Here is a 13,679-nt window from a genome sequence, read left to right as displayed (position 1 = left end):
AAGAATCATTAGAATGATCTAACCCCAGGTTAACCTCTAGACAGCCAGTAGTTTCCAGTGCTGAAACTGAGTATTCTCCTTTCCCTTTCCTCAGCCAAAATAATACAGCTGTATTTGTCTTTGTTTGGAAGCAGCTTTTTGTTTTTTTTTTTTTTTTAAACAAAAAAAAGGAAAGAATCAGAGGGAAAAAAACAGAAACTAAATGCACAATTATGACTATTTCACATTTACAACCCTTTGCAAGCTAACTAGATAGGAAAACACACAATCCTGGATGAAATACATCCTTCCTTCTGATCTTGTAGAAAGCACAGAAATAATGAAAATGAAAAGTCCTTTCGTCATGCAAGCAGGAAGCCCCATACTGCGAGAATTAATGGCTACAGACCTGGGCATCCTTCAAATTATGAACCTTGAAACCACTGAGCCATTTATCAGAAGTCAATAGAGATACTCAGAGTGCTCCATATAATGACAGCGACATACAGTCGTGCAAAAGGACAGTCACTATAATTAGACACAAAGCAAAGACTACTTACCAATATACCCGTTCCTTTTTTTGTTGAGCAACTTCCACGCTCAGTCAGTCTTCAGAATGGTTTAAAACCGATCAGTCTTGTCATTTTCTAGCATTCGTATTGTTACATTAGGAAAAATGTTTTCTTTTCTTTTTTCCCCCTTCCTACTGTGAAACTTTGGGTTCGTAGCTCCCCAGGATCAATTCTGAACAAAGCCTCCAGCTGCAGTGCCATCCAATTTGAAGCAGACATTGGGGACAATTTAAGGTTTTTATCCACAAGAAGGTTTTTTTCCATTCTCTTAAATGCAGCCATAATTAGAGTAATTTTTCATGTAGCCCGCTGATTACAGCGTTTTTACCGTCAAAGATAATTACCTGTAATTTTCTTCCACTTTTAATACTAAAAAGCCATCTTTATTTAGATTCAGGAACAGGAAAGGCGAAACAAAAGAGGGAAATTATTCTGTTATTCATACACAAATTGCAGAGACGTAGGACCTAAAATTGAAAATTAACCAAAATTATAATGCTGAAAAGAATGGAAGAGGCTGCAGAAGTACAGCTGGTAGTGGGGCTTTGCTGAATTATTCAAATTACGTTAGAGAAAGCTACCATACATCGAAACCAACACTGATTTTTCTTAAAAAAAATCACCAGACACACGCCAAACCACTGAGAGTGCATGTAATTCTGAAACCCAGAAAATGCATCAACACATTGGAGATGTTACCATGATGCTCCAGTGTGGATCTTTCTATCTCTTAATACAAGTTTAATTAAACAGGACGTTCTATCAAGGGGTCCTCCCAGGAAGTGGCATTGGAAATGGGCTTCCTCTGGGTCCTCTGAACAGCAAGGGTTAATAATTTTCGCTCTTTAGAAGGTATTGACCCCCATAGTAAACTGATCCCCCGGAGAGGGATTGGTAGGAGGGGCGTGGGTGAAGTCTCAGCGTCTACTACGCCTCCCCACGTTGGAACTTCCCAGAGTTCGAGTTCTAGAGCCTCGTTCTGACAATTATTTTTCAAGTTAAAAGAAAGGAACAAGAGTGGCGAAGAGTGAGAGTGAAGGGGAGAAGTTTCTTCTGGGTGCCAATAAGCATCTCATTTATTTTTTTGACATAATTTAGCACAAGCGTTCCTCCAGAGAAAGGCCTTTCTGTTTCTGTGCTGAGGTGAGAGAAACAAAAATTTCTCAAGCTCCCACCCGTAAACTCTCTAGCTGCTTCCAGCGTCTACAGGGTCAGGAAACAGCGTCATCTATAGATAGAACTGCACCGCGTCTGCGAGAGTCTTCCTTGGCTTGTCCCTAAATCAAACGGGTTCCCTGGCTCCACAGCTCGACTCTGCATCTCAGCCAATCGGGCTTCCAATCCCAAGGTCTCGGCCTTGGGGCCTCTCAGGCCACAGCTCTACGGTCAGCATCCCACGCCTTCCCCCCTCCCCTGCCCCCAGCTTAAGGCAAAGACACTGTAAAGCAGCCCTAAAGTGGTTTTGGAGGCCAGTTATTCCGGAAACTTTCTCCCCAATATAGGAAGGCGTCAAAGGGACTATAAAGTCAGAAAGATTCAGACTACACCTGCCCGTTGCTAATGTCCGCATACCTGTGATGCTAAAGGGACATTTGTCCCTAGCGAGCTCTGTTTGCAGAAACAACGCCCCCAATCTTAAAACCATCACCACGTGTAAGACTTCCATGGATTTGTCTAGGACTAGTTTTGAGTAACAATGTTTCAAAGTATATTTCAGCTTGGAATCTCCAGCAGACTTCCCTTCATACCTTACAGAAACCTGGTGTATGTCCCAGTTTCCAGTCACAAGCTGCACCAAATATCAACAGCACAGAAAGCAAAAAAAGACAGATCGACTTCTTAAGGATCCCATTCTCACCCAAATCATTGTAACTCACCAAAACCACAACCCTTTTACTGTTAAAGTAGAATAAAAGGTCAGAAATGAAAACCATCTCTAGAGCAAAGTTGCAGTCCATAACAAATTACAACAGCAATACATACAGCTTTGTGTGAGAATAGAAATATGAGCTGTGTCTTGTAGTATGCAAGAAATAAAAACTTACCCCCAGTGAATCTCTCTTAAGCAATGATCAGGGTCTAGAAATCTATACTGAACAGAAGCAGAGGAGAATATTTTTCTGAGTCTCAGGGCAGAAGCTCTTTCTCTATATTCTTGGTTGAGTGAGCACATCCAGGTGTGAAATTGTTTGCACACCCCAGCACCTCTTATATTGCCAGCAAAATTAGCTGTTATTACTGTCACTGTTTAGTGATGGTTAGCGTGATACAAAAAAAAAAAAAAAAAAAACTGCTGTAATCAAGACCTGGCGCATCTTTGCAAATTACAGATAATTGTAAACGTCCAGATTATGATAATAGCATCCTAATCCAGCCTGCAATATAATTATTACAGAGTGTTACATCTGAAACTGTCCAGTAGGGCTAATTCAGCCATTATTTAGACCCTATTTTTGTACTGCAAATGGGTTGCTGAGTTGAAAATGTACGATTGTAATTTCACAGGGCACTCAATGAGTAATGGTATAGGAAGAGGAAAATACAAAAGTGAAATGTGAACAGTAGCGATCAAATCAAACCCTGAAGGACAAAAGACTGTTTGATTCATATGGAAAAAGAAGAGTGGGAATTAAGAAAATAGCAAATCAGTAGTCTGAAGCATTACGTGTCCAAATCTTCAATATGTGGAAGGCTGATGTGTTTGCAAGGGCTTCTACATCTGCTGCTGCCTGGTGTCTGAAATAATTTTTTTCTTTTTTTTTTAAACTTGTCTTCCCCCTCACCCCTTCTCTCTCCTAAAGCATTATCATCCTTTAAAAAAAAAAAAAAAAAAAGTGCCCCTCCCCCAAGCAAAGAACATTTGTCAGTTTCATCATTGTTTCCACCAAGGCAGACTCAGAAAGTGCCTGTCACTTGTTTATGAACATTTTCTTAAATGAATTTTCAATCTCTCCTGTCATCAGAGCAAAATGCCCTGGGTGTTTGTAAGTGTTCCTGAGCTTCATCTCCATTCTCTTTCACTGAGAACAAGTCATTGAGAGTCCTAAAGGATATTAGCAGAAAATGTATTAATTGCTGCTAATTAAATAAAGCCGGATGGGAAGCCCTCTTCTCTACTCACCTTGGCTGGCTATTGGCTTTAATCCTGCCATTAACTTTTATTAATTAACCCACCCCTTCTCATGTCAACCAGTCCAGCTGCTTCTTTTCCTACCAGTCACTGATGTATTTCTTTTTGTATTCCAGAAAATCTGGTGTTTTTGATAAAGAACTGGCCCTGCCCCCAGATATGCTTGTTAAAGAGCAAGGTCAGTATCCTTAAACTGGAGGGACAGAGGAGAGAGGGAGTTAGAGAATTATAGCAAGAGAGTCTGGAGAGACACTGGAGCACTGTGCTGGTTCCATAGTTAAAGCAGACTCTGGGTTCCAGCTGCTGCCTTCTGGAAGGTAAACCCTGCCCAGGCTGAAATTTCTGGTTTCTGGTGGGGATGTCCTGATCAGGGAGACCTAAATCTGGTACACTCCCAGTAGCTTATTTTTCCCACCATGAGAACTGAGAACTTCCTGGGCATCTTTTCCAGCCTCTAGGACAATGTGTGATGATTCTCCTCCCACCACCTAGCAAACCCTGGAGCTACCCAGCCAGGGCCACCCTGCGGGGTGGCAAGCAGGCTTCCTTAGCTCCTGTGAATTTAAGGGCAATAATGAAATGTCCCCTGTTTAGTGACCCCTGCTTACAGATGAAAGTTGAGTCCATATCTTGCCTCTTGCCCCGCCCTCTTCTCCCACCTTGCAAATGGCAAAGGGCAGAAATAGTCCTTGAATGACAACGAGCTTCCAGGGGCAGATTTCTGTCTTCTCGCCTTTGCAAGAAAAAAAAAAAAAAAAAAAAAAACCTTTAAAATAAATCATAGCTTGGACTGTTTACCGCCTTTCACCTTCACCTACTTCATATATATATATATATACATATACATATACACACTAGACTGTGCGTGGTGGAGGTTTGACAGAGAATCCTTACTGAAACTTAGAGGGTGTGTGTGTGTGTGTGTGTGTGTGTGTGTGTAGAATGATGTTTTGAAGCCACTTTTTTCCCCTTCCTGTGGCAAAAGGTCGTAATGTGTGGTATTTCACCATTTTATATAAATCTTGGTTTAGGATGTGGAACAGACTCAATAATACGTGCGCTTTTGGCAGAGACTCCTTCGGGTCCCCGTAAAGCAGAAGTAAATACGAAGTCCCAGGGAACAAAAGAGCAAAGACACTTACTTGCTGCAAATCAGGACTCTCTTCTCTTTTAAAGAGAGACTCATGTAAATTCCCTCGGTTCCTATCTTTATGGTTAGAGCTCGACCTATAAAACAAGTTCTTACATTACAGCCGACAACCCTGGATGATTGAAAGGTAAGTCTCCCCCCGCCCCTCCGCGGTCGACATTACGTGTACTTTCTGCCCTGTACCACCGGGGAACCTAAAGCTTGTCAGATGCAAAAGAAAAAGGATGGGGCGGGGGTGGGAGACCGGACTGCGTAGAAAAATATTTAGCCAATCCCACATGTGCTACCGCTATTGGGGCTGTTTTCGAGGCCCAGAGTTCGCTGTGACTCTGAAAAAACCACGTACAGTGTGCAACACTCGCAGGCAACCTGGGAGAGCGCGGAGGGCGGGAGCAAGCCGCAGCGCCCCCTCCCCAACCTCCCCGGAGGCTGAAGCCTCCGCCCAGCTGCTGTGGGAGGGGGTGCTTCTGGGCGGAGGAGAGGGGTGACCGCAGGCAGATCCGCCGGCGTGGCGCGCTTCCCAGAGGTGCCGGAGGGCGTCTGCCCTCAGGGCGTGCCTCAGGGGAGGGCTGGAGCGCTCCGGGTTGGAGAGATCCCAGTGGCCAGGGGGAGGCGCGCCATCCCGGGGTTGCGGGATGGGGCGGGGAGGGGGTGGTGGTTGGGTAGCCCTAAAGGTCCCTCTCTTCGAATAAAAGAAGCGCTGGGGAGGGGGCAGGAGAGGGTCAAGGGGCAGGGTTCCAGGAGACGTCCCTCGCGCTTCGGGCTGGAGAGCTCCGGAGACCGAATGGTGTCAAGGCCAGAGGAAGCTGCAGGGCGCGCTGCGAGGAGGCGAGCGCCGCCCGGCCTTGGCGCGCTGTGGGCGACTCCCAGGACGGCGCGGCCAGGACGCCGCGAGCCGTGGGGCGTCCGGTGGGATCAAAGAAGCCAAAGGAGGCCAGCCGGCGCGTCTGGGATTGTGGGATAAGGGGCGGGAGAGAGAGGATTGGCATGGGCGGGGAGAGCCTAGCCTGGCCTGGCCTGGCCTGCATGTCGTCGGAAGGGGGTGTGTGCGTGTGTTGGTGTGCAGGTCAACACGCTCCTGCCCGAGGCCGAGACCTGGGTGGATCCGAGTGTGGGTGGACGGGCTCTCGGGTGGGTGCCCCACCGGGAGCGAGAGCGAGCGAGCGAGATCAAGGGCAACGAGGTCTGCGGGTTCCTGTGTGTGTGTGTCTCAGGCCCTGTGGCTCAGCACTGGAGCCGCCTGGCACCCACAGGAATGCGGCTTCTCTCAGCTCCCCCGGCCGCCCCCTGTTCCACAAGGAGGTGGCCGCCAGGAAAAAGGGGGGGAAAGGGGCAGAAATCCGCCTAGCCCAACACGAGCCTCAAACAAAGGCCAATTTATATCACCTTTTACAGGAGGGCCCGGGAGGAGGACAGGGCACCAAAGAGCCATACGGGCGTGCCAGCAGCATGCCCTCGGCCTCCTGGGCTTTGTGAGGAAGTCTGCGGATGGAGACAGGGGCTTGGGAGTACAGGGGCGCGGTGAAGAAGCCCAAGGGAAAGAAAATGAAATCTGGGGGTGAGCTTGACATCTCGGGAGCAGTAGACTGACAGCTAGGCAAGTGGAGATCGGAAGGGGCAGGCAGAGGTCAGGATAGAGGGGTCGGGCATTCGGGGACCATGCCGGCGGGGAGTGGTACACGTTTACATTAGATATAGGAATAAACAATGGAGGGAAGAAGGGAGGGTGGGAGGAAGGCGAACATCACACGGATATTTTTAGTCTTTGCTGAGGATCTGTTATTTTTATATCCTTGGGCGCAGGACTGCAGGGAGTTAAATTCCCCAGGGAGAATCCCCGCGGTGCCAGGGAAAACCCGCTGCAGACTGGTTTGCCAGAATATTTTTGTCCACGACTCCTAGACCAAGTTAAAAAAAAAAAAAAAAACCGCGCGAGAGAAGAGGCCATTGCGAGTGGAAGAAGTGAGGTTAGCACAAGGGAAGGAATCCTGAAACCAAGTCTGTCCGCGCTGAGCTCCGCCCGCCCGCATCGCAACGAGGCTCCGATGTCCTTAACGACAAGCAGTGTCAGGGCTGGGGGTGGCGGGGTGGTCAGGAAAGAAGAGCTTCCCTCTTCTTTCCGGGAAGAGTCCGAACTCGCCCTTGCCTCTGCTTGACCACGACGGACGAGTGGGGGTGTGGTAGTGAAGGAATCCCCTTTTCAAAGCCAGGAAAGAAGGGGAGATGATGGGGACGCCTGGAGAAATATCTGCCCTCTCCGCGTGTAGAAAAGTAAAGAGTGTGCTCCAGGCACATTCTTGCCCCCCTCACGCCACCAGCGGGTCCGCCCCCTCCAACCTTCCCGAGCACGCACATTGGGGCGGCGAGGGGCGCCCGCACTGGGGGAAGTTGGCACTCGGCAACCGCGGGCGCGGGATTTCTCCCAGCCGGATCCGCCAGATATAAAACGCTGGCTTTTCGGTGTAATGGAAACTCCGGAAAGTCTTACAAGCCAAGAATGAAAAGCAGGAAACGGAGCCCTCTACCTTTCCCCCTCATCCTCCTATTCTCTGCCAGTGCAGAAAACAAAGAAACAAAGTGGGCTCCGCACGGCTTTCCCCCAGGCGCGTCACCACCCGGACCTTCTTCCGAGAAAGACGAGCTGGAGGGTATCAAAGGCGGAGGCAACTTCGAAAAGGGAACCACTTTGGGGGTGGGCGAGGAGGGGTGGTGGTCCACAGCCCTGGCCACGGTCCACGAGCCGCCTTGGAGCCAGGCAGGGTGTCCCTACAAGACACGCAAACCTTCAAACGCCCCTCTAGGCCTTTCCAAACTGGCAGGTTAGAAAGGCAAGGGGAAGAGAAGGAAGGAGACGAGCAGAGGAAAGAGAGAGAAAGAGGCGAAAGAACACACAGGTAAATTCCCCTCAGGGCACACAGCGTGCCTTTTCAGGTCTAGTCTCCCAGCCCTGGAAAAACCTTCTCAGAAATCCTCAGATGACAGGATGTAATTTTTTACGTTCTAATCTCCACTCCCCACCCCCAAGAAGACTCTTTTGTCAAATTTATTACTGCTGACTTCCTAGCTGTAAAATATAACTCCTGCATCTTGTAATTTCCAACAAATGATTTCCCTTAGTGTCCCAAGGAAACAGAATCAGGCGGACTAAGGGACAGTCAGAAAGACACCTAGAGTTCTGGCCTGAGAGCGAAACTCTAGACCCGAGCCGTAGCTCTCTCTGGGTCACACTGCTGACGTCCATGTGCAGAGGTGCGGGGAGAAGGACGGGACAGAGGCCAGGGTTGCTGCAAGTCCATCCTCTCCGCCCCGGAGAAGACTTCACAAAAGAGAAATCCCTGCAAACAGGTTCAACTTCCCACCGACTGGAACCTGCTTTGCCACTGTTTTATGTAAAAGCAAAGCAGGGAGAGCTCCTTCCTGAAAAAACCAGAGTGGTAAAGAGGATGAAGGAAATAAACTTATGTTTGGAGTATTATCTCACATGAAGTGAAATCAACATGGGACCACAATGCTTTCCTTCCTTTCCTCCACCTCACAATTCCCTTTCCTGGCGGAAAGAAGCTCCCCCCTCCCCAACCCTCCCCCCCACCCCCATCACCACCTCCCCGCCCCCGCCACATGCCCTGCTTGGCCTACTGATTTAGGTACATCATTGTTTTCAAGTCCTGTGATTCTTTCCTCTTGTGAAAGAACTCAGATAAATTTATAATCATACATTAGGGAGTCTAAGGCACTACCATTTGCCACACTGCAAAGATTTCAGATTAAAAAAAAAAAAGTAATAGGAGGGGAATTTTCTTTTTTTCATTTTCTCATCTCTGGAAGCTCCCTTTGAAGGGAGTGTAATTTGTCTAATTGCTCTGGCAATACACTGAGGCTGATGGAGGTGGTGGTGGTGGGGGTAGGCTCCACCATAATTGCTTTGAGCTTAGAATTCAGAGTGGTTATTGAGGGATTTCTGCTTCTTTCTTACTCATACACAGACAGGGAGGGCTGTATTTAGATTTCAGCATTACTTTCTACCTGAAACAATTTGGGGTTAAACTTAAAATTATCTAAACGTTTTTGTGGTTAGGCAAAAAATCACCTAAATATATATTATATGGCAGTACTCTAAACAGGCCACATATGTATATAGACATATAAAGTACAGCATCCAACACACGCACATCTACGGTTCTGTATGCATGCATCCCCGTGTGCTGTTTTCCTTTTTGCCTTGTTGTATCTCTACAGTTTGACTTCCTTTAATAGCCTGCACAAAACGTCACTAGCCCATTGTAAGGGGGGCAAATGGAGTATCTTTTAGAAACATTTTGCTTTCATGGTCGAAATAATTTTATTTATCCAGAATATACAGCTTAATTCTTCTATCTACACTTATTTACATGGTTAAAATAACATTGAAAAAAGTCTTTTGAAAAGTTGAGGTCATAGATTTCAAGGCACCATTGATAGTGTCCACAGTTGCGCAAAAATGTTCGTCTGTAAAAAAAGGGGGGACGGGGTCCTTTGAAATGCAATAACTTACATGCAAAAAAAAAAGCTTTACACATGAATTTTTTTTGTTTCCGTTTTTCCAAACTTTCCCATATGAATTCCTTTTTTTTTTTTTTTTTAAAAGGTTGATTTTCGAAAACAGCGAAAACACAGTAGTCCCAAAAAAGAGAGCAAAAGAAAGCGGCAGGTCTAATAAAGTGTCCCGGAGGCCAGCGCCAGCGGGTGCTGTAAGGAGCCGGGCGGCGGCAGGTGGGAATTGATTGAGCTGGCTGCGCTCGGATACCAGGAAGCCGAGTTCTCCAGGTAGCTGGACGCGGGGGACTGGTTGGAGGTCGGAGGGTGGGCATGAGGGTGGTGGCTGAGCGAGCGGGACGAGCCCTGGGGCTCCCACACCGCTGGAGACTGGGGCGAGTTACACGCCATAGGGTCGCTGGAGCTGGGGCTATGCTCCGGGGGCATCTCCCCGTTTTTCATGATCTTCTTGATCTTGGATCTTTTGTTCTGAAACCAGATTTTCACCTGGGTGGGGGGGAACAAAGGCACACGTTACCGGGACGCTCAGGTGCTTGCCCGCGCGCCTCCCCCAGGGCGGCGACCTGAGGCTTAACTCGGCCCCCAGGAGGCCGGACACTGGCGTCCCCCCGCAGCTGGCGGCCTATGGTGAAGGGGCTGGACCCGGGGGCACAGCCTGGATCATGGGCCCCAGAGGGGCCGCCGCTGGGGCAGGACCCCCGGGCTTCGGTCTTTGGTTGGGGCCGGGGGCGGGGGCGCGAGTGTCCGCGCCGGCGAGCGCGCACGTGTAATACAGCGCGGGAAGCACGCAACGCGGCGCCACGAAAGTCTCCAAAACAACCGCCTGAGCGCAGTGCGCCAGGGGCGCGTCCGCGCGAGGTGGGAGGGGGACCAAGGAGTGGTCTCCCCGCTGCCCGACCGCCTCCTTTAACTCTCACTCCTGCTCGGCTTCGAGGACATTCTTTGCGGTGGGAGTGAAGGGGACCATCCAGGGCGGACTTCTCCGAGCCACAGCGCCCCCCACCTCGGACGGGCCGCAGGCGCAGGGCGTGACCCTCAGCTTCCGGCCGCAGGCGCGCGGCCTGAGACCCCCGCTGCTCTGCATTGTGCGGAGCTCTAGACAGTTTCTTAAGGCTGCGAGGGTGTCCTCGAGACAACCCTCCCCTTGCTTCCAATCTAGGGAAGTGGCCCCTCAGCCCCTGTAGAGTCGAAGGGCGGGGGGCTGCTTCTGGGGATGAACGACGTCTCGCTGCCGTGCCCACCACTCCCGGCGACGGCACCCGGCCTGACTTCTAGAGGGGAGGGCGCGGGGTCAGTGTCTGTCTGTGAGTTTCTCGCGTGCCCTGATGAGTCGGCTCCAGCCCGCCGGGACCGAACCGCGCGGTCCAGCCAGGCTTGCAGCCCACCGGGGCTCTGGCCCAGGCCGCGGCCGGATTTACCTGTGTTTGCGTCAGTCCCAGCGAGGCGGCTAGCTCGGCGCGTTCGGGCAGGGCGAGGTACTGAGTCTTCTGAAACCTTCTCTGTAACGCGGCCAGCTGAAAGCTGGAATAAATAGTCCTGGGTTTACGAACTTTCTTTGGTTTGCCGTTCACCATCCTCACCTCGGGCTCGGCCACTTCTTTCTCTAAATAATCAAAACAGACCCGGTTAGAACTCGTTGGCAGACAATGGCCCTTTTGCAGAACTTGCGAATACAGTCCTTGAAATTCTTACCACGCAGCCTTCACTCTCTTTTCCCCATATCACCACCTTTACTTAACGGGACACCCCCACCCCCCGGCCCCTCATCATGGAAAAGGCCAGGTAGCCTGATTAATTTCCTTCTCTGTTTAGTCAGGTTCTCCTGGGTTTTTGCAGAGCGTCTGGTACAGCAGAACTCCCTTCTCGGCGTCCGGGATTTAGCCCTTGCAGAGGTTCTTGCTTCACCCGGATTCGTTTTCAGTCCCACCCTGTGTTCACCGACGGCTCTGGGGTGAGTTCTGGACCCGTCTCTCTCGGGGATTCAAGCGAGGAAGCCCGGGCTGTGGTCCCCCTTATGTCAGTGTCTGTTCGGGCGGCCGCAGAGGCCGGACGCATGGGCAGGGAAGACGCTAACCGAGGTCTCCAAAGTTCAAAGACCCACAAGCAAACTGCTCCTTCCATTCAGAGGCAAGCGGTCCGAGCCGCCGCAGACAGAGGGTCGATTATGCAGCCCCCATAATCTCCCTGCAGATCTGCGAGGGCACAGATGTGTCTGGTTTCTTTTACAAATAGACTTAATAAGTTCTTGGCCAAAAGGGAAAAAAAAATCTTTCATGTATGCACGAAGCACTGAGCCACTGAAAGGAACGAAGACACCCCACTTCTCCTCCCCCTGCCCCCATCCACCCACCCACCCACCCCGGCAATCTTTTAAAGTTTATCAAGAGTTACAATTTGAAAAAGAATCTGCGGTGGGGTGTTTTCGTAGTAAAGGGGCGCCAGATCAGGACGAATTTAGCAGACTTGGTAGTATAGACCGGGGGGCGGGGAGCGGAGACTCTCCGAACGCGTGTTTTCCAAACGTGCCCTGGGGCCACAAGTCCCCTTTCACAAAAGTACCTTCTTATCAAAAGTGCCCATCTCTGAAAGGGGCGGAGACCCTCTCCTTGCGGTGTGCGTGTGTGTGTGTGTGTGTGTGTGTGTGCGCGCGTGTGTGTGTGTGCGCGCGCGCGCCGAGCTCCTGGGAGAGGAAGGGTGGAGGACGAGGACTGTGGTCTCCATTCTGCCAGAGCAGGGGATGCTAATATTAGCAGGATTATTAATGTGCTGGTGGGAAGAGATCAAACCTGACCAGCAAAACCTCTCCAAGGAGACCTCATACCTCTCTTACCGCCCAAACTCAATAACCCTCAAACTCTCCAACTAAGTTTCAAGGCATATGAAAAAGGAGATGGGAAGGAGAAACAAATTTTAGGCACCCAATGGAGAAAAAAAAATATTGCTCCAATAACGTGACCCTTCAGCAAACCTCCTCCACCTTTAAATGGCTTTTTGTTTTTGGAAATGCCTTGGATAAACCGCAAGGCTCTCGGCGCGCTCTTCCTCTGGCGGGCTAGGGCTCGCGGGCCCCCACCCTGCCCCGTGTGCTCCGGGCACCCATACCACGCTGGCTCGCAGCTGCTCCCATACTGTTCCCCACGGAGTCTTTGAGGCAGCCGTGCATCCCGATTCCCACCGACCGAGCTCGCCTACCCCCCAGCCCAAATCCAACAAATAGCCTTCTCCCTACCCCCTTTCCAGTTTAGCTGGCTTCCTGACCGGGCAAGCTGAGAATCCAGCGACTGAGCGGTCGCCTGAAGGGACCGAAGAGGAGAGACGCTGGTCCGAACACCCCCCGCAGGCTGCTTCTGCTAAGAATCTCTAAAATGCTGGCCCGGGAATCTCTCTGGTTTGTAAACCCGGCCCCCACTCCCTTCCGCCGAGTGCTCCCCCATTGCAGTGGATGGCGCGGCTCCCCCATGTCCTACCGCATCTCCCTCTCCACGAATCCTGACTCCCACCCCCACTCCCGGTACCTGGCTGGCTGGTGGCGCTCGGAACGCGGTTGTAGGCGCCGCCGTACTGGTGGTAGGGGCTGGCGTAGCTGTAGTCGGCGTAAGCTTTGGCGGGATAGCTGCCGGCGGAGCCGTTCACGCCGTGGTACTGGTACTGGTAAGGGTTGAGCGCCTTGCCATAGGAAGCCGAGGTAGGAGAGCAGTAGCCGTGCGGGGCTCCCCCCGGGGCGCTGTAGTAGTCGGAATCGGTAGCCGAAGACTCGGGCAAAGTTGGCGATTCCTGAGACGGGTGGTGCATAGCTGCGGCCGTCTGGAACGGGGCTTGGAAGTCGCCGGATCGGATGCTGGAGACCCTTCTGTCAAACACTCCTGTCATCGCTCGCTGGCGGCGGCGGCCCGAATTGGCTGTGGGGCTGCTCTGGTCTAAGCTGACATGGCTGTAGGAGCGAGGGAGGAGGAGGAAGAGGAGGAGGAGGAGAGGCGGCGGCGGCGGCGGCGAGGAGGAGGCTGGGAGTCGCGGAGGCTCTGTCTCCGTCAGGCTGACTGCTGGCTGAAGCGCAGCACAGCCTTGGTTAAATCCTTAATTGCGCGCTTACGCACAGCGGGGTGGATCGGGTTCCATTGGCCAGGGCCTCCGGAGCAGCAGCAACACCCTAACTCGTCCAACTAGTTTTAGCACAACAAAGCATTGCTTAAAAAAAAAAAAAGAGGGAGAAAAAAAATGAAGGGGTGGGGGGAAGACACAGAGAGAGAGACAGAGTTGTTGCTTGTTGGGGGAAGGAGGGGTGTCTCAGGCAATCTGTTTTCAGTGAATTCTAGAG

The 13,679-nt window shown here is 51.0% G+C and overlaps 1 protein-coding gene and 1 long non-coding RNA gene across 2 annotated transcripts in view; both read right to left on the bottom strand.

Annotated features, from left to right (window-relative positions):
• LOC113891707 overlaps window positions 1–2,714 on the bottom strand; it is a 53,571-nt gene extending 50,857 nt beyond the window's left edge. Inside the window, exons 1-2 of the long non-coding RNA XR_003510861.1 lie at window positions 2,597–2,714; window positions 540–1,018 (exon numbers count right to left, since the gene is read on the bottom strand). This is a non-coding gene — a long non-coding RNA (uncharacterized LOC113891707). The remainder of the gene's footprint in view (window positions 1–539; window positions 1,019–2,596) is intronic.
• A 6,437-nt stretch (window positions 2,715–9,151) lies between these two features.
• DLX5 (distal-less homeobox 5) lies at window positions 9,152–13,496 on the bottom strand. The gene is made up of 3 exons (XM_027540102.1): window positions 12,880–13,496; window positions 10,783–10,967; window positions 9,152–9,850 (listed from the first exon to the last, which is right to left on the bottom strand). Exons 1-3 carry the CDS (start codon window positions 13,232–13,234, stop codon window positions 9,521–9,523), a joined length of 870 nt encoding a protein of 289 aa, XP_027395903.1. The 5' UTR covers window positions 13,235–13,496; the 3' UTR covers window positions 9,152–9,520.
• Between the last annotated feature and the right edge of the window lie 183 nt (window positions 13,497–13,679).

This window comes from Bos indicus x Bos taurus, chromosome 4, assembly GCF_003369695.1.
Source record: "Bos indicus x Bos taurus breed Angus x Brahman F1 hybrid chromosome 4, Bos_hybrid_MaternalHap_v2.0, whole genome shotgun sequence".
In the NCBI taxonomy this organism is placed as follows: domain Eukaryota; kingdom Metazoa; phylum Chordata; class Mammalia; order Artiodactyla; family Bovidae; genus Bos; species Bos indicus x Bos taurus.
This window is presented reverse-complemented; position numbering and strand designations above follow the sequence as displayed.

Coding starts and splice junctions, on each gene's coding strand:
- DLX5 (XM_027540102.1), bottom strand. CDS start 13,234: ATGACAGGAGTGTTTGACAGAAGGGTCTCCAGCATCCGATCCGGCGAC. Junction 10,968..12,879: donor GAGCGCCACCAGCCAGCCAG/GTACCGGGAGTG, acceptor TTGATTATTTAG/AGAAAGAAGTGGCCGAGCCC. Junction 9,851..10,782: donor TGGGACTGACGCAAACACAG/GTAAATCCGGCC, acceptor CCCCCCACCCAG/GTGAAAATCTGGTTTCAGAA.